This window comes from Prionailurus viverrinus, chromosome A2 (genome assembly GCF_022837055.1).
Source record: "Prionailurus viverrinus isolate Anna chromosome A2, UM_Priviv_1.0, whole genome shotgun sequence".
NCBI lineage: Eukaryota > Metazoa > Chordata > Mammalia > Carnivora > Felidae > Prionailurus > Prionailurus viverrinus.
In genome coordinates this window covers 15,567,296-15,584,987 of record NC_062562.1, presented here as the reverse complement: position 1 = coordinate 15,584,987, position 17,692 = coordinate 15,567,296, and the positions used below count along the sequence as shown (strand labels likewise).

The following is a 17,692-nucleotide window of genomic DNA, read 5'->3' as shown; positions in this document are numbered from 1 at the left end:
AACATGAACAATTAGTAAATCTGGGTAAAAATATTATACTTGCAACTTCTCTGTGAGTCTCAAATTATTTCAAAATAAAAAAGTTATTAAAAACTTTGGGAACTGGAAATTTTAACCATTTATAACATGGTTCACAATATTTTGCCCTATTTGCCCATCATTTGCCTTTTTTCAGTGTGGATTTTTTTTTCCGTAGAGTCATTTAAAATTTTATCATTATTTCCCTTGATGATAGTGATTTTTGTGCTAGGCCTAGAAGTACCTTTCCCACCCTAAGATAAATTATTCACTCATACATGTTCTCAATTCTTTTCTTTAAATATTTTAATTTTGTTTCATCTGGAAGGTCGAGAGAAGGCATCCATTTTATTTTTCTCCAAATATAGCCAGTTATGTAAATTATCTTTTATTGAATGCTTTGAATGTGTTTTGGGGCAATGAATAGAAATGCCCCCTTTAGGGGAGCCTGGCAGGCTCAGAAGAGTGTGCGACTATTTTTTTTATTTTTTAATTTTTAATGCGTATTTATTTTTGAGAGAGAAAAGGAGACAGAGCGTGAATGGGGGACAGAGCGTGAGCAGGGAGGGGCAGAGAGAGAGGGAGACACAGAATCTGTGTCAGCACAGAGCCTAAGAGGCCCATGTGGGTCTCGAACTCACAAACCATGAGATCATGACCTGAGCCGAAGTCAGATGCTCAACTGATTGAGCCACCCAGGTGCCCCGAGCATCCAACTCTTGATTTCAGCTCAGGGTCGTGGGATTGAGCCCTGTATCAGGCCCTGCATTGAGCCCTGAGTGTGGAGCTTGCCTGGAATTCTCTTTCTCCCTCTGCCCTTCTCCCTGGCTCGCACTTGCTCTCTCTCTCTAAAATGTAAAACAAAGTTCCTTTTTAAAAAAAAGGCACAGGGACGCCTGGGTGGCGCAGTCTGTTAAGCATCCGACTTTAGCCAGGTCACGATCTCGCGGTCCGGGAGTTTGAGCCCCGCGTCGGGCTCTGGGCTGACGGCTCAGAGCCTGGAGCCTGTTTCCGATTCTGTGTCTCCCTCTCTCTCTGCCCCTCCCCCGTTCATGCTCTGTCTCTCTCTGTCCCAAAAATAAATAAAAAACATTGAAAAAAAAATTAAAAAAAAAAAGGCACAGTGTTTCCTGGAAGACAGACTAATTGTTCTGAAATATAATTCTTACACTGTAGTAGACAAGAAAAATAAGAAGTACACATGTTGAAAAGAAGGAGGTAAATTGATTACTGTTTATAGATGATGGTCTCTGGACCTACAAAATTAAAGAGAATCAACTAGATCCAGAAAGTATGATTGTTACAAGGTAAATACATACACACACACATATACACACACACACACACACACACACACTATATATATATATATACACACACACACACACACACATTTGTAAATATATATATTTACCTTGTATATATACATATTGTAAATATATATATTTAAATATATATATATTTACCTTGTATATATATACATGTATTTGTATATACATATACATATATATTGTGTATATATATATTGCCTTATATTTACCTTGTGTATATATATACATATATATATAGTATGTGTATACATAAATATATAGAAATATATATAATGTATATATATAAATATGTATATATAAATGTATATATATTTAAGCAGAAAATATAATGAAAGAAAACATATTGCTCACAGCAGAGATACAAAACACATAAGCATATACTTAAGCAGCATCAGGCAGTAACTATATGGAGAAAGCTGTAAACCCCTCGCTCTAGACAGAAAGAAATAGAACAAAATAGTCTATTTTCCCTAAGTTAATCTATTAATTTCCACCAACATTGCCACATGATTTTCTTTTTGACATTATTCTAAAATTGTTCAGTTGGAATGAACGTGGGAGAACAGCCAGGCAAATTCTTTAAAAGGAGGATAATGAAGGAGGACTTGCCTTACCACATACAAAAGAAAAACAAGAATTCAAAAGCTACAATAATTTAAGAGTGGTGTTGGCAAAGGAATGAGACTGCAAGAGGCAGAAACAGACCAAAACAAGATGGGAATGTAGGATATAATAAAGGGGGCATTTCTTTTTTCTTTCTTTTTTTCTAAGGTTTTATTTTTAAGTGGTCTCTATACTCACTGTGGGGCTCCAACTCACAACCCTGAGATCAAGAGTCGCACACTCTTGGGGCGCCTGGGTAGCTCAGTCAGTTAAGCATCCAACTTCGGCTCAGGTCACGATCTCACGGTTTGTGAGTTCAAGCCCCGCATCGGGCTCTCGGGCTCTGTGCTGACACAGATTCTGTGTTTCCCTCTCTCTCTGCCCCTCCCCCGTTCATGCTCCATCTCTCTCTCTCTCTCTCTCTCTTCAAAAATAAATCAACATTAAAAAAAATAAAAATAAAATAGAGTTGGATGCTCAACCGACTGAGCCACCCAGCATCCCATATGCCATTTTAAGTTTGTTTCTTGTTCAACAGCATAAACCTGGATGCTGTTTTTGTTGGTACATCTGGGAGAATATCCTTTAATCCATTTACCAAAAAGAATGTTGGGTTTTGTTCCCCCACCTTGCCTTTTGGGTTGATTTTGTTTTCCACTCCACCTTTCTGCTGTTGGTTTGCAATTTGTCATGTCTCAATTTCAGTCTGCTATCGGTCACCTTGCATTTTCCGTGCTCATATTTGACATTTAATATTAATATATGAACATCCAGAGTTCATTGGCATCTTCAGCTTCCTCCTCAGCAGGATGAGACCTTCCTTTCATTTTCACTTTCTTCACTTCCATCCCCAGACTCATCCTCTTGTTGAAAAGGGTGAGCTGAGCTCTTCTGTTCTACCTAAGAGTTTTTAGTTGACTCTCTGGGGTTTTCCAGGCCTACACTCCTATGAGCTGCCATTAGCAATGATGTTGCCTCTTTTATTTCCACGATACTTACTTTTTTCATTGCCTTGGGCACTTCTCCTCTGAACGACCTGGAATGGAGCTGTGTTTTTTCTTGTTGCCGACCTTCTTGGACGCGCTTCTCACACTTGATCATGAAGCGTGGTGCTCATCTGGCATATCGTCTTTCAGGGAGAGAGCCACTCCTTCCTGTTCCGCTATGGCATTTTTACTCCAGAAATGAATGCCCTGCTTCCTAAAATGTGTTTTCTGTAGCTGTCAGGATGACTCCATGCTCTGATGGGATGTGCTGAGTCAGCTCCATGAACAGATTCCCTCAGATCTGTGTCCCCTGAGTGCAGGATCGCCCTCCCCGCTCATGGTGTACTTTTTTTTCCTTCATAGGTCGGATTCAGATTTATAATGTCTTGTTTTAGAACGTGTTTCATTTGTTCCTTCATCCAACAGACACCCCGTGCTGGGCCCTGGGCCAGGCACAGGACAGTGTGGGTGCAGGGCCCAGGAAGGGTACTGGCCTGGGAAGGGAGTGTCCCGTGGGGCACCATCCACACAGCACGACCCACACGGCCTTTGTGTTTTGTCTTCTTCCTCCAGTGAGCCTGGGCTCCTTTTAAAGGCGTGTTGAGAGAGGCACCCCTTGTATCAAGGCATAGAATCAAGCCTACGCTTCCCTTGAAAAATATTAGTCCATGTTCTGGAGCATTTGAAAAACATAAATTACCTGCTCCTTGAATGCCGGGGAGAAGTTACCCAGGAAACCACGTGGGCCTGTTTTCCTTTGAGGGGTAGTTTGTGGACAGTATTTCAAGTTGTTTTGCCCATGGTTATTGGACTTACATGATTTGCATTTTCTTAGAAATTACTCATTTCATCCAGAATTTAAATACGCAAAGAGGAAGTTACATTCTTCAGATTCTGAGGGAGTGTACTTTCCCTGGATGCAGTTCTAGCCTCTTTTCTACTCATGTCACAAAGTATTTGCATCTCCTTCTCTTTCTGTTTTTCTTGAAAGATTTACAAGGTGCTAATCAATTTTGTTGTTTAAAAAAATTTTTTTTAGTGTTTATTTTTTGAGAGAGAGTCAGAGCGTGAGCAGGGGAGAGGCAGAGAGAGAGGGAGACTCAGAATCTGAAGCAGGCTCCAGGCTCTGAGCTGTCAGCACAGAGCCCGACGCGGGGCTCGAACTCACAGACCGCAAGATCCTGACCTGAGCCGAAGTCAGACGCTCAACCGACTGAGCCACCCGCCCTCCCCCTATTTTGTTGTTTTTGAAGAATGACCTCTTGATTTAACTTCTCAAGGCTATGATTTTCTGCTTTCTAATGCATGGATGTTCTCCTTTTTGTCTTTATTAATTCCTTTTCAAGTGTCTTGAGCTGAATGTGCAGGGATACATAATTGATGATAATAATGAATAACTTAGTTTCATTCTCTCTTGTTCGGTAAAAATATTTAGACTGGGACTCTCCCGTGTGCAGTTCAGGCCCCTATCCCCCGGACTTTGCCACATGTGGTATTCTTTTTGCCCTACACAACAATTGTGGATTTTAATTCTGTTTTTACTTGAACATTTTTGAAAATTAACTTTTCCTCTGATGGGGTAGTTCCCATTTTGTTATGGGCTCTGGTTTTATTTCATTGTGGTAAGAGAATATCCATTTTTGCGATTTCTCTCTCTCTCCACTATTCTGAGTTCTCTTTTTCTCTGAGCTCCCAGAGTCCAGTAAATCTCTCTCGGGGAACGGCCCTCACGTTATCATTAGCTTGATTATCAGTGTCTCGATTTCCCCCTTCATCTTTCATATTCTTTTTTTTTTTTTTTAATTTTTTTTTTTTCAACGTTTATTTATTTTTGGGACAGAGAGAGACAGAGCATGAACGGGGGAGGGGCAGAGAGAGAGGGAGACACAGAATCGGAAACAGGCTCCAGGCTCCGAGCCATCAGCCCAGAGCCCGACGCGGGGCTCGAACTCACGGACCGCGAGATCGTGACCTGGCTGAAGTCGGACGCTTAACCGACCGCGCCACCCAGGCGCCCCTTCATCTTTCATATTCTTGCCCTGCAAAGGCACCTACTCAAATCTCTTTCTTACATCTCTTTAAAGATGTCCGCATCTCTGAAAAATGCATAGTGTTGCTGAATGTGTATTTTAACTTGCATAAATGATATTGTGCTACATATCCCCTCCCGTATTTGTTTGCTGAGGAGTCTCAATTTGTTAGAGAATCCACATGAAATGGTTTTATTTTGTCAAGTCACTCCCCTCCACATGTCCTATGTCAAAGCTTCTTCCCTCCCCCAAACATCATTTGGGGCAGAGTATACAGTTTTCAGTCACTTTTAGTTACTATACGCCCTGTCTGATTACAAGTCTCGATTTAAAAATCAATTTGATTTAAACCTTGCCAAGTTCGACCACATCTCCCTCCTCCAGTGCTCCTGGGGGATGAGGGGTTCCCTGCCTTGCCAAACTGTCAGGGAGCTGGCAACTGGAGTGGACACTCTTGTGTCTCCCTCAACTCTTTTTCTACCTCAGCTTTTTTTTTTCAACTCTTTTTTTTAAGTTTATTTATTTTGAGAGAGAGAGAGAGAGAGAGAGAGAGAGAGAGCATGAGAGGGCATGTGCACAAGCCGGGCGGGAGAAAGGGAGTGAGAGAATCCCAAGCAGGCTCCACACCAGCGCCGTGGAGCCTGACGTGGGGCTCAATCTCACAAACCATGAAATCATGACCTGAGCCGAAACCAAGAGTCAGACGCTCAACTGACTGAGCCACCCAGGTGCCCCATTTCCCCCCAATTCTATATGCATGATCACTGCTTCCCCATCCCCTCACTTTCAATCTGCATGCATCTTTCAATCTGAAATGAGTCTCTTGTAGGCAGTATACAGATGGCTCTTGTTTTTTTTGTCTGTTCCGTCACTGAATGTGACAGAGCATTTAGTCCATTTACATTCTAAGTAATTAGTGGTAGCTGTGTATGTGTTGCCATTTTGTTAACTTGTTTTATGATTTTTGTAGTTCTCTGATTTTTTTCTTCTCTTACTCTCTTCTCTCACAGTTTGCTGGCTTTTAGATATACTTGGCTTCCTTTCTTTTTGTTTTTTGCATATCTATGACCAGTTTTTGATGTGTGTTTGCCATTAGAGTTGTATGTAACATCTTCTGCATATAGCAGTCTATATGAAGTTGATGGTTACCTAAGTTTGAACCCATTCTTTCTTCTTCTCCCCGCTAGCACCCCACATTTTAGGTAGATGGTGTCAGACTTTACATCCTTTTATTTTGTGAGTCCCTTGACTGATTTTTATAGATATAGTTTTTACTGCTTTTGTGGTTCCTACTTTTCTTACTCCCGCTTATGGTCTTTCCTTTCCACTTAAAGCATCCCCTTTAACATTTCGTATAGGGCTGGCTTGGTGGTCCACCCCCATCAACCTTCAGTTTGTTCTCTATTTAAGAGTCTCTGATGGTTTGCCTCCCTCTCTGTTGGTAACTGTTTTTTTCTTTCCCTTCCCCCATGGTCTTCTGTTAAGTTTCTCAACTTCCACATGTGAGTGAAATCATATGATATTTGTCTTTCTCTGACTGACTTATTTCACTTAGCATAACACTTTTCAGTGTTCCAGTTCCATTCATGATGTTGCAAACGGCAAGATTTAATTCTTTTTCATTGCCTAGTGGTAGTCCATTGTATGTATATACCACATCTTCTCCTTTTTTTTTAATGTTTACTTATTTTTGAGAGGTATAGAGACAGTGCACGAGCAGGGAACGGGCAGAGAGAGAGGGAGACACAGAATCCGAAGCAGGCTCCAGGCTTCGAGCTGTCAGCACAGAGCCTGACATGGGGCTTGAACTCATGATCCACGTGATCATGACCTGAGCCGAAGTTGGTTGCTCAACCGACTGAGCCACCCAGGGGCCCCGATACCACATATTCATTAGTTGATGGACATTTGGGCTCTTTCCATAATTTGGCTATTGTTGATAGCGCTGCTATAAACATTGGGGTGCATGTTCCCCTGTGAATCAGCATTCCTGTATCCTTTGGATAGATTCCTAGTGGTGCTATCGTTGGGTTGTAGGGTAATTCTATTTTTAATTTTTTGAGGAACCTCCACACTGTTTTCCAGAGTGACTGCACCAGTTTGCATGCCCACCAACAATGCAAGAGGGTTCCATTTTCTCCACATCCTCATCACCATCTGTTGTTTCCTGAGTTGTTAACTTTAGCCACTCTGACTGGTGTGAGGTGGTATCTTAATGTGGTTTTGATTTGTATTTCCCTGATGATGAGTGATGTTGAGCATCTTTTCATGTGTCTGTTGGCCACTTGTATTTTTCTTTCTCCTGTTCAGCTTGATTGCTTTCCATAATTCTGTACTCCAGGTCACTGATCCATTCTTCTGCTTCCTCTAGTCTACTATTAATTCCCTCTAATGTATTTTTAATTTCATTTATTTGAGTTTTTTTTTTATCTCTGATGGATTCTTTTTTGTTTTCTGTCTCTTTGTTGAGGGGGTCACTGGGGTCCTCCAATCTTTTGTCAAGTCCAATGAGTATCTTTATGACCATTACTTTGAATTCTCTATCAGACATATTATCTCTATTTTGTGTAGCTCCCTTGCTGTGATTTTGTCCTCCTGTTCTTTCACTTGGGACATATTCCTCTGTTTCCTCATTTTGTCTAACTCTCTGTGTCTGTTTCTTTGTGTTAGGAAAGTCAGCTGTGTCTCCTGTTCTTGAAAGTAGCAAACTTATGAAGAAGAGGTCCTGTTGTGCCCTGCACTGCAATATCCCCTGTTCACCAGAACCTGGCACTTCAGGGGTGTCCCCTATGTGTGTTGTGTGCACTCTACTGTTGTGGCTGAGCCATGTTTGCCTTCAGTCCAGTCACCTGCAATGGCCCTCTTTGCCTGTTGTGGGTAGGGTTTGGTCTCTGTGTTGTTAGTGGGTCAGTCTGGGGCTGCCTGAATTCAGCTTGAGTTGAGTCAGTCCAGGCGTTTGCAAGAACTGTGGTAGCACTGAATCGCTGGGTATTTTCCCTGTGTCATCCCCTGAAAACTTTCATCAGTGGGTGGGGCCTGCTGTCAGATCAGATGTCTGCCCTCAGTCCACTGCTGGGACCGCTGATGGACTGGTATGTGTGGTTATCTTCCCCTCTCCCTGGGGCAGGAGTCACCTTGGAGTGGTACTGGCACCCTGCTAGGCTGTGGCACTGCTTTGGATTATCTCCTGCCAAGGGCGTGTTGGAGGGAGTGTGTCTATAGGAGAATGTGGTGTGGGGTGCCCAATGCCGGCAAGGCCTGTGCTCGTCACTGCAGGAGGATGAGCTGTGGCTGCCTGGGAAAACTGCTGAGGCCAGCTGGGATAGAGGGGGCGTGTCCACAGGAGAATGCAGGGGTGAATGCAGGGGTTTGCACCTAGTTTGCAAACTAGGTGGAGAGTGTTCTCAATGAGCTGGTTCCTGCAGGTGTCCGTATATCTAGGCTGGGGGGCAGGAGAGGCAGGCGGCACCTGCCAGCCCTTTTGTTCCTGGAGAAGTCTCCCAAAGATCCCTGCCCCTCCAGCACACACTCTGAGATTAGTAAGTACGTCTCCTTTTCATATACCCTAGGTGTTTTTTAAGCTGCTCCTTCTGTGCTGTATCTCCCTGGCTGTTTGTTATGCCATCTCTTTAAGAGCAAAGACTCAGTTTCCTATTACCCTCTGGCTCTCCCCGAGCTGAGCCACTGATTTTTAAGGTTCTATTAAGCTCTACTGCTTGTAAGAACCAACAAAGTTAGGCCCCTCTAGTTTTCAAAGCCAAATGTATGAGGATGACTCATTTTCCCAGTGGGGATCCCCTATGCCTGGGGTGCCTGGTGTGGGGTCTGCTCCTCTCCCTGCCCTGCACCTGTGGCATCCCTTCCTCCCATAGACAGTATTGCAGGTCAGTTTGGCTCCTGATTGGCTGTCCACCCTTCCTACCCTCTTCAAGGTGACCTTTTCTCTGCATTTAGCTGTGGGGAGTCTGTTCTGCCAGGCTTTGGGTCATTTTCTGGTTTATTTACTCTGATGTGGGTGTTCTCTAGGTGTATCCGTGGGACGAGGTGAGCCCAGGATCCTCCTACTCCCATCACCTTCCCCAGAAGTCTCCCAAGTCTCTTTCTCTGTTTGTTACTGTTCAGGGTGTCCTTACATATACTAAATATTGACCTCTAGTTGGTTTTAGACTGAATAAATGCCCTATCTTAATTCATCATCTATCTTCAATGAGATATGGCGTCCTTCACTGAACAGTCATAAATTTGATGTACTTAAGCCCAACACATCTCCCTTCTTCAAGTTTGTGGGTTTTGAGTCTTATGTAATTTTAAAAAAATGTTTATTTTTGAGAGAGAGAGAGAGAGAGAGAGAGAGAGAATGAGTGGGGGAGGGGCAGAGAGAGAGGGAGACACAGAATCCGAAGCAGGCTCCAGGCTCTGAGCTGTCGGCACAGAGCCCGACGCAGGGCTCGAACTCACGGACCGTGAGATCATGACTTGAGCCGAAGTCAGATGCTTAACCGACTGAGCCACCCAGGCGCCCCGAGTTTTGTTTTAAAACATATGCTTCGGGGTGCCGGGTGGCTCAGTCGGTTAAGCGTCCGACTTTGGCTTAGGTCATGATCTCACGGTCCGTGAGTTCGAGCCCGCGTCGGGCTCTGTGCCAACAGCTCAGAGCCTAGAGCCTGCTTCGGATTCCTTGTCTCCCTCTCTCTCTGCCCCTCCCCCACTCATGCTCTGTCTCTTTCACTCTCAAAAATGAATAAATGTTAAAAAAAATTTTAAAAAACCATATGCTTCATCTTAAGTCAAAGTCACGATCCTACATGTTTTTAATGAGCTTTACCTTTTTAACTTTTCACATTGAGGGTTTTAATTCCTCTGAGGTTTTGTTATGGCAGGCAGGACCCAAGACCACCTTTCCCAGAACTTTCTGGAACATGTGCCACATCTCCTCACATGCAGACATCAGGTTGGCTCTCCATTGCATGATTGGTCAATTTTCCTATTTTTATGCCAGTGCCAGTTTCTGTAATCACAGCTTTGAAATATATCTAACTCTCTGCTAGGTCAAATCTACCACCAGCCGGACTCTCCAATTTGCTCTTTTTTTTCAGACCTGTCATGGAATTCATGGCCCAGTGTCCTTCCATATCAACTTTAGAATGCTTTGCACAACAAGGAGAGGGCTGGTTTGCATTTCAAACCGCTCACTCTGCAAGCAGGAGTATAGGAAAGAAGGTGGTCAAGGGCAACACCTTGGAGGCCTCCCACGAGTTAAGGAAGGACAGAGGTAGAGGACCCGGGGGTTCTAGTCAGAGAGGTCGCAGGAGAAGGGAGAGAGAGGCCAGTGTGGTCCTGAGCCAGGGCTCCGGTGCCGAGCTTCTGTGCCACAGAGCAGGCTCATAGCCATGTGACCAGGGACAGCACTTGCCTAACGCAGCTCATGCTAAGCCTATGGCCCAGGAAGGTGTGAATTTCGGCAGGGCCTGCAGCGAGGCTCTCCCTTCCTGCCGCCTCCCTCACGTCTCCCCCCTCCCCTCCACAGGCTAACTCTGGCAGCCCCCTCGTGTGTCAGGTGAACAACTCCTGGATCCAGGTGGGGGTGGTGAGCTGGAGCTTTCGCTGCAACCGGCGACGCTTCCCAAGCATCTATACCAGCACCCCCCACTTCACCTACTGGATCCAGAAGCATATCAGTGACATGAGGTTCATCAGCAGGGCCAGCGCTGCCTTCCTGAGCCCAGTCACTGGCCACATCCTGCTGGTGTCCTTGGGCTCCATGTGGCTCCTGTGAGCGGTGTTTCCAGGGCAGGCCCGCCCGGAGGCCACTTCTTCCTCCCTCCGTCTGCCCTCAGGAGACGTGGAGACCCAGGGGACACGTGACATCAGGGCAGAGCGTCCTTGGGGGAGGGTCCAAGAGCTGCTGTGTTCAGAGTTGTTCAATGAAGATGCTCTTGAGTTTTGCGCCACAGAAATCATCATCTTTCTTCTTGACTGTGGCCAGAACCCTCCGGAGCCTCCGCAGCCCCAGGGGGCCTGTCTGTCCTCTCAAGGGGAGCCTTTCCTGAGGGGCTTACTTGTGCTTTGTGCTGGCCATGTTTCCCCCCTCGGGGCTGCGCTCTCCCCTTCTGCCAACTTTGGGGTGGGACTCTGTGACCCCTAAGCCCTGCTTAATCCTGTCACCACCTCAGCAACTCCCCGGGTCCCCATGGCCCTCCCTGGGGCCTCTGACAAGAGTCTCCCTCGGGCCTTCCTAAGAGAATTTGGCCTCTTCCCAAGAAACTCACAATGACCAGATCTGCATTTATGGACTTTGTTCCAGAACCTGTGAGCCTCTCCCAACCCTTCAGATCCCCCTAAGGGTCTACAGAAGCTGACCGGTTCCTCTTCCCTCCCTGGCAGAGGTGGATGGTGACGGGGGGGGGGTGGGGGGGGGGGGGTGGGGGGGGGGTGGGGGGGGGGTGGGAGCAAGGCAGAGAGGCAGAGTACTTGCTGGGATGAATCGTGTGAGGTGACTGCACCCTGAGCTCCCAGGCCGCCTCAGTGACCTCCATCAACGCCCCAGGGAGCCAGAGCCCTGCCTCCGTGCAGAGGTAGGCGTGGGGTCGGCTCAGACCCGGTGGGCCTCAGGTTCAGAGCCCTTGCCCTTTGGGCGCCAAAAGCGTAGCGGGTGTGATTTTCTGTCTTCGCAGAGATTGGGGCACTGAACGGGCAGCCTGAGTGTCCCCCAAGACAGCGGGTCCTGGCAAAAGTTAGAATGTCCTGACTTGCTTTCACTGTCACCTAGAATTTCCCAACAGTTTTAAGCCCCCCATAGGATTTCATCACGACACTTTTTAATTGTGTTATCTGTCTGTGTCACGGAGCCATCAAAATGTTCCCCAAATTCCAACCCACCTTCAAGTGGCCTTCTGCTCCCAGAGGCTCTGCTGGTTACCATCACTCTTTCTCTGAGGAGAAACCTCACCTACCTCCTGTGCCGTCTTTCCGAAGAGGATGGATCTATAAGAGAAGAGCATTTGCTGAATGGTCGGGGGGGGGGGGGGGTTGCTGCTTAAAATTTTAATCTTCAGAAAATCATTCCTGAAAACCTTTCCATCTGATCAATTGCAGTGCCCCGGGGGCAAAGCCCTACAGTAGTCAGCAGGCTAAGGGGCAGGCGGGCCACTTGAAGACCCTGGAGGCCAGCCCCAGGGGCCGGGTCTCATGTCACCAGGGGAAGGGTGGAAGCAGGCCCCAGCAGGGCAAGTGGGCTGCAGGAGGGAGGAGGTGCAGGAACTGACTGCGGGTAGCCCGAGGGACTCCAGCTCGCGCCCTGGGGCCCTGACACAGTGCGGGTGGAAGGGAGGGCAATCAGTAGGGGGCACCCGCGGGCCGGGCGGACACGGGGAGCGCCACCGAGGGTGGCCACTGGGGGGCGCCCGCATTCCCCACGCAGCAGACGCCTGCGCGGGAGGCCGACTGGGGGCGCCGTCGCGAGACGAGCACCGTGGCGCAGAAGCGGCTACTCCCGATGGAGCGTCAGTGCAGGACGCGGGCCCGCAGGCAGGGCCCCCAGGGCCGCAGGGCCTCTGCCGTTGTGCTGCTGCTGCTGCTGGTGCTGCTGCTGCTGAGGCCCACTGGTAAGCCCCGTCCCGCTCCCCGTCCCCCTCCCCCGGGCCCTCCCCCGGCCTCGTCTGACCCCTCTGCGTCCTTCCGCAGGCCGCCTGGCGGACCAGACTCCCGGGACACCCTCCAAGCCTGCTCTGGCCGACCCTGGCGTCCCCTGTGTACCCACTGCCACCTGCCCCTCAGGCGGGCCTCGCCTTCCTCGCCAGGCCCCCACCGTCCTGTCGCCGCCCTTGACCCTCCAGACCAGCCCTGTTTCTAAAGAAGGCATCAGCTTATTTCCCAGTGAGTACCATGGACTCCCCGGGGGAGGAGGGTGCGGGGCAGTCTTGAGGACCTCTGACCCCTGGGGATGGAGGGCGCGGAGGAGGAAGGGGCAGGGAGGAGTGGGAAGAGACGTTCCTTTTCCAAGGGTTCATTGAGCATCTACCGTGGGCCAGGACCCCATCCTGGTGAGGTAGGAGGCCAGGAAAGTTGGCGGAGCCTGCGGCGGGCTGCATGTCCCTACGTCCCTGAACTGACCCAGGCTTCCAGCCAGGGACTTAGGGGATCTCCAGGATAGGTTTCAGGGAGCCTTGGGGTGGGAGCCTTGCAGCAGTGGCTCTCCAGCATGTTGAACAGAGACCCGCGGAATCACTCTTTATCCTGGAACTCCATGCGCACAGTTTAGCTGCCACAGAAAGGCTCTCACACAGGACCCAGTGCGTGCAGACCTCCCCTCTCCTATGTTAGCCTTGGCAAACGCTGGTCCTGGCCCATGCACCCTCATCTCACAATCCACGAATCTCCCTGGAAAAACCCTGGAGGGGGGCTGCTGTGAGGTCGGAGATGTGCATCTTCAGTTTGAAAACTTTTTCCAAAGTGGCTGCACGCGCTGACACTCGCTCCAGCGGGGGGTGAGCGGTGGGGGGGGGCGGTAATCCTCACCAATACATGGTGTCAGGGACCCTGGAGTTGGCCTGGCAGGTGGGGTGGAGCGGAACCTCACTGTGATGCAAGTCTGCGTTTCCCTGAGGACTCACAGGGCTGAACAGCTTCTGTGTTGGCTGGCTGCTGGGGTTCCCTCCTCGGGATGTGTCTGTTCGTGCACGTGGCTCCTTTTTCTCTTGGGTCGTCTGGTTTGTTTTCCTCACTGAATCACAGGAGGGGTTCCCAGATGAGGGAGAGGGGTCTGCTTTGGCCAAAGTAGGGGGAGCCAGATGGAAACATGGATGAGTTTCTGGAGGTTCTGGCCAGAGCTCAGGGGCTTCTCGGCCAGGACAAAGGGGCCAGTGCTGCACCAGGCTGGTGGCTGGGAATGCCCTGGGGCCTGGGACCAGAGAGAGGGATTACTTGGGGAGCACTGAGGCCCTTTGGAGACTGCAGACCTCAGTCCTCACATGGACAGCATCATAACAGGGTGACCAGTGGGGAAAGAGAATCACCGCATGAGCGTGGGCCAGCAGCCCGAGAGGCGGGAAATCGGGCTGAGGGGAGGGGTGGGAAGGCGACTTGCGATGGGGCTGGAAGGTCCCATCCTGCATAAAACTCTCACCTTCCTCCTCAGCCTGCGGCTCCTCCTTCGAGGAAGACCCCACCCTCAGGGACCCAGAGGCCATGGCTCGACGGTGGCCGTGGATGGTCAGTGTGCGGGCCAATGGCACACATATCTGTGCAGGCACCCTCATTGCCTCCCAGTGGGTGCTGACCGTGGCCCACTGCCTGATCCGGTGAGTCGGGACCTAGGTTGGTGGGTAGAAAGGCGTCTGGAGCCACTGGGGCCCAGTCATTCCTGGCAGCTGGTCCCTCGGCAGCAACTGTGGCCTCTGCAGAACCCCACGGGCCCAGCCTCAGTCCCACTTCAGCTCTTAGCAGGTGGAGGCTGAGTCCTGCAGATTCCTTCTGGATTCAAGCCGGGTGCTTGCTCCCCTCACCTGGCTCCCCTGTCCTGAGCCGTCATGCCACAGATAGGACGGGGCGGGGGGGGCTTGGAAGCCGTAGGGCAGGCCTCCTTCCTCCTGTCCACAGAAAGGAGCTCCCAATTCTTTTGTTTCACACCCTTTGCTTTACTTACCCATTCCTTCCTCTGTTCGACTCAAAGCCTTTGACGTTCCTCTGGAGCCAGGCCCCGGCCTGGGTGCTGGGGGCAGGGAGGGGACACATCACTCCTCTTGGGGTGCCAGGAAACACAGATGAGAAGACAGGGGAGTCTGGGCAGTGTGCGGACAAGAGAGGGGGCTGCACATGTTCCAGGGGGCCAGGGCAGCAGCCCAGATGCAACATCCGTGCTGGCTTCGAGGGCTGACCACGGAAAAGCGTGCTCCACGCCTGAAGGCCGAGGTGGAGACTTCAGGGGCATGCTGGGAAAGGAGGCTGGAGGGCGAGGCCACGGATGCTTGTCTTGATTGAGTGTATTGGGCCCCTGTCACTTCCAGGGCCCAGCACGGGCTGCCAGACAGAGAGTCCAGAGTTTGGAACCAGAGAAAAATGGTCCACATCCCAGCTCTGCCACTTCCTAGCTGTGTAGCCTTGAGCTGTTTGCTGGGCTCCTCTGAGCCTCGGTTTTCCTCTCCACAAAGTCAAGGGTTGTTGTGAAAGCTGGACCACACGGTCTGTGCGCAGGGCCCTGTCCACATCTGTCATGAGAGAAAGGCCCGGGGGGCTTGAAGCAGGTGGGTGGCCTGCCTGGGTTTGCTCAGAGTACAACAGTGGGGTGGGGGCGGGGGTGGGGTGCCTGGAGTTGATGACAGACCCCCCTCGTGGTTCTCCCAGGAATGATTTTATCTATTCTGTGCGGGCGGGGAGCCCAAGGATTGACCAGATATCTCAGACTACCGCCGACGTCCCGGCACTCCAGGTCATCGTGAACGAGAGGTACCAGTCTCATCGGTACTGGTCCTGGGTGGGCCAGGCCAACAACATTGCCCTTGTCAAGCTTGCATGGGCACTCAAGTACAACGCGTACGTCTGGCCCATCTGCCTGCCTAACTTGGACTTCCAGGTGAAGGATCACTCTGTCTGCACTGTGACAGGCTGGGGACTCCCCAGGGTTGATGGTGAGTCAGAGCCTCCCCAGACTGGGTGGGTGGGGAGCGTGTGGGAGAGGACCCAGGTGCAGGCCCGGGTCTGAGACATCTTCTTGTCCGGTTCTCATCTCCTTCCCCTTGGGGGTCTCGGCAGTGAGTGCGCCGTGGCCGTTCAGACCTTAGAGGCCCCAGAGTGCCCATGAACCCCCTGCCCCAGGCCGGGGCATGTAAACAGGACTTCCTTGAAGGCAGAGGGAGTGGAGAGTAATATCTTGCTGACTGCACGCAGTCGTAGGACATCAGGACTTAAAGCAGGACATCTTGAAGTGCCATGAATGAGGTTCTGTAAAAAGATCCCCCGACGCCTCACATGGTTGGTTAAGGGCAGTCCGCACCCAAAGGCTGGGAGTCACTCAGAATCCACGTGTGGCTGCCTCCTGCCCCCAGTGGGCCTCAATCCCTTTGTCCCCCCAAGGGATGGAGCAAGGCCCAAAGAGCAGCCTGTCATCCCAGGCCCCCCCAGGGGTCATTTCTTTAGGAGTCTGACGAGTGCCCAGTCCATTTAGGGAGCTCCTCTTTTTCACAAGAGAGGTGCTCTTGCCTGTGGCTTCACCGAGCCAACTTGCCTAAAAAGAGCAGCTCCACCCTGGGGGTGGGGGTGGCTGTTTGTCTTTCCTGCCGTGGCCTGTCTGGGGAACGGCTGGGGATGGTTGGAAGTCTGTCCCCCAGGGGCTCCTGGCTAGAGACAAAGACACACTGGTGAGAGGGAGGAGGGGGAGGAGGAGGAGTCGAGAGAGAAGCACACAGTGCCTGGGGCCCACAGAGGGGGGTCTGGGCTAGTGAGGGCAGAAGAGGCCTTTGGGGAGGGCTTGAGCAAAGCGGAGAGTTGGACCGGCCCTTGGGAGCAGAAGGGTCAGAAGCCAAGCCGCTGAGGCAGGAACGGACCCCGTGGACTGGACTCTGCAGGGGTGAGAGCAGACCCAGCAAGGCCAGACTGAGGGCAGCCTGTTCCAAGCTGTCCACGGGGGGCCGTTTGAGAGGTTGGAAGAGTGGCCAGGAGCAGGGAGGAGGGCCGCCAGGCTTGCAGCCGTGAGAGCACCAAGCCTGAGCTGGGGGGGGGTGCCTGCCCCACAGGCATGTGGCCCCAGTTCCGGACCATTCAGGAGAAGGAGGTCACCATCCTGAGCAACAAAAAATGCAACCAGTTCTACCACAAGTTTTCCAAAGTCCCCTCTATGGTCCAGATCGTGGACTCCCAGATGGTTTGTGCCGAGGACTCCGACAGGGAACACTTCTGCTATGTGAGTGCTCCTCTTCGTGCTCCCTCACCTCCAAGGGTGCATGGCCAGGAGGGGTGCTGGGGTGCAGGGCAGCGGGGCTGGAAGGGGAAGGGACAGGAGCACGGAGGGAGGGGTGAGAGAGAAGGGGGGGCAGTAGGAAGACGGGGGGTCGGGACCTGGCATGAGAGAGGGGAGATGAAGCCCTCTGAGGGAGCGTCTCCTGAGTCTGGATCTCGAGGGCACCCCCCGGGCAGGGTGGTGGGGGGCTGTGGGAGAGATGTGCTGCGAGGTCCCTGCTTGTCCTTGAGCTAGGGCAGGTCTCCCTCCAGCCACACCCGGCTCCCCTGACCGTTTTTGTTCCGCCACCCCTCCCCACAGGAGATAAGCGGTGAGCCCCTGGTCTGTCCTGTGGACACCACGTGGTACCTGGTGGGACTGGTGAGCTGGGGCCCAGGTTGCGAAAAGAGCAAGGCCCCGCCCATCTACCTACAGGTCACCTCCTACCGTCACTGGATCTGGGCACGCGTCAACGGGCAGGCCCTGCCAGCCCCGTCCAGGGCCCTGCTCCTGGTGCTAGCGCTGCCCCTCAGCCTCCTCGTTGCCCTCTGACACCCTCGTGCCGTCCCCGGGGGGTGCCGTCCTCCCTCTCTGAGCCCAGAATGCTGCAGATGTAGCTCTCCCAGCCCCGCAAAGTGGGGCAGAGATGAGGTGCTCAATTAAACACTTTTCTTCCACAAGCCTCCTCCTTCCTGGGTGCGCTCGAGTGGGAGGTGAGCAAGCCAGACGGGGGTTTGATGGGGGGACTCCAGACCGTCTCTATTGAAAAGCGCAGAGCCCCCCCCCCCCCCC

General features: G+C 51.0%; 2 protein-coding genes across 2 annotated transcripts in view; both read left to right on the top strand.

Annotated features, from left to right (window-relative positions):
• The window catches only part of LOC125148990 (putative serine protease 46), a 23,488-nt gene extending 12,596 nt beyond the window's left edge, over positions 1 to 10,892 (top strand). The window contains exon 5 of the mRNA XM_047827453.1: positions 10,496 to 10,892. Within this exon, the coding sequence (XP_047683409.1) occupies positions 10,496 to 10,744 (249 nt within the window). The 3' untranslated portion in view covers positions 10,745 to 10,892. The remainder of the gene's footprint in view (positions 1 to 10,495) is intronic.
• Positions 10,893 to 12,428: 1,536 nt separating this feature from the next.
• PRSS50 (serine protease 50) lies at positions 12,429 to 17,580 on the top strand. Its single transcript, XM_047844698.1, has 6 exons — positions 12,429 to 12,572; positions 12,652 to 12,843; positions 14,105 to 14,267; positions 15,310 to 15,593; positions 16,698 to 16,864; positions 17,222 to 17,580. The coding sequence occupies exons 1-6, from the start codon at positions 12,464 to 12,466 to the stop codon at positions 17,450 to 17,452; spliced, it is 1,146 nt and encodes a 381-aa protein (XP_047700654.1). The 5' UTR covers positions 12,429 to 12,463; the 3' UTR covers positions 17,453 to 17,580.
• The last annotated feature ends 112 nt before the right edge of the window (positions 17,581 to 17,692 follow it).

Excerpts from the sequence above, each read along its gene's own strand:
- PRSS50 (XM_047844698.1), top strand. The coding sequence starts at position 12,464 with ATGGAGCGTCAGTGCAGGACGCGGGCCCGCAGGCAGGGCCCCCAGGGC. Across the intron at positions 12,844-14,104 it reads AGGCATCAGCTTATTTCCCA|CCTGCGGCTCCTCCTTCGAG; the intron begins GTGAGTACCATG and ends CTTCCTCCTCAG. Across the intron at positions 14,268-15,309 it reads GTGGCCCACTGCCTGATCCG|GAATGATTTTATCTATTCTG; the intron begins GTGAGTCGGGAC and ends TGGTTCTCCCAG.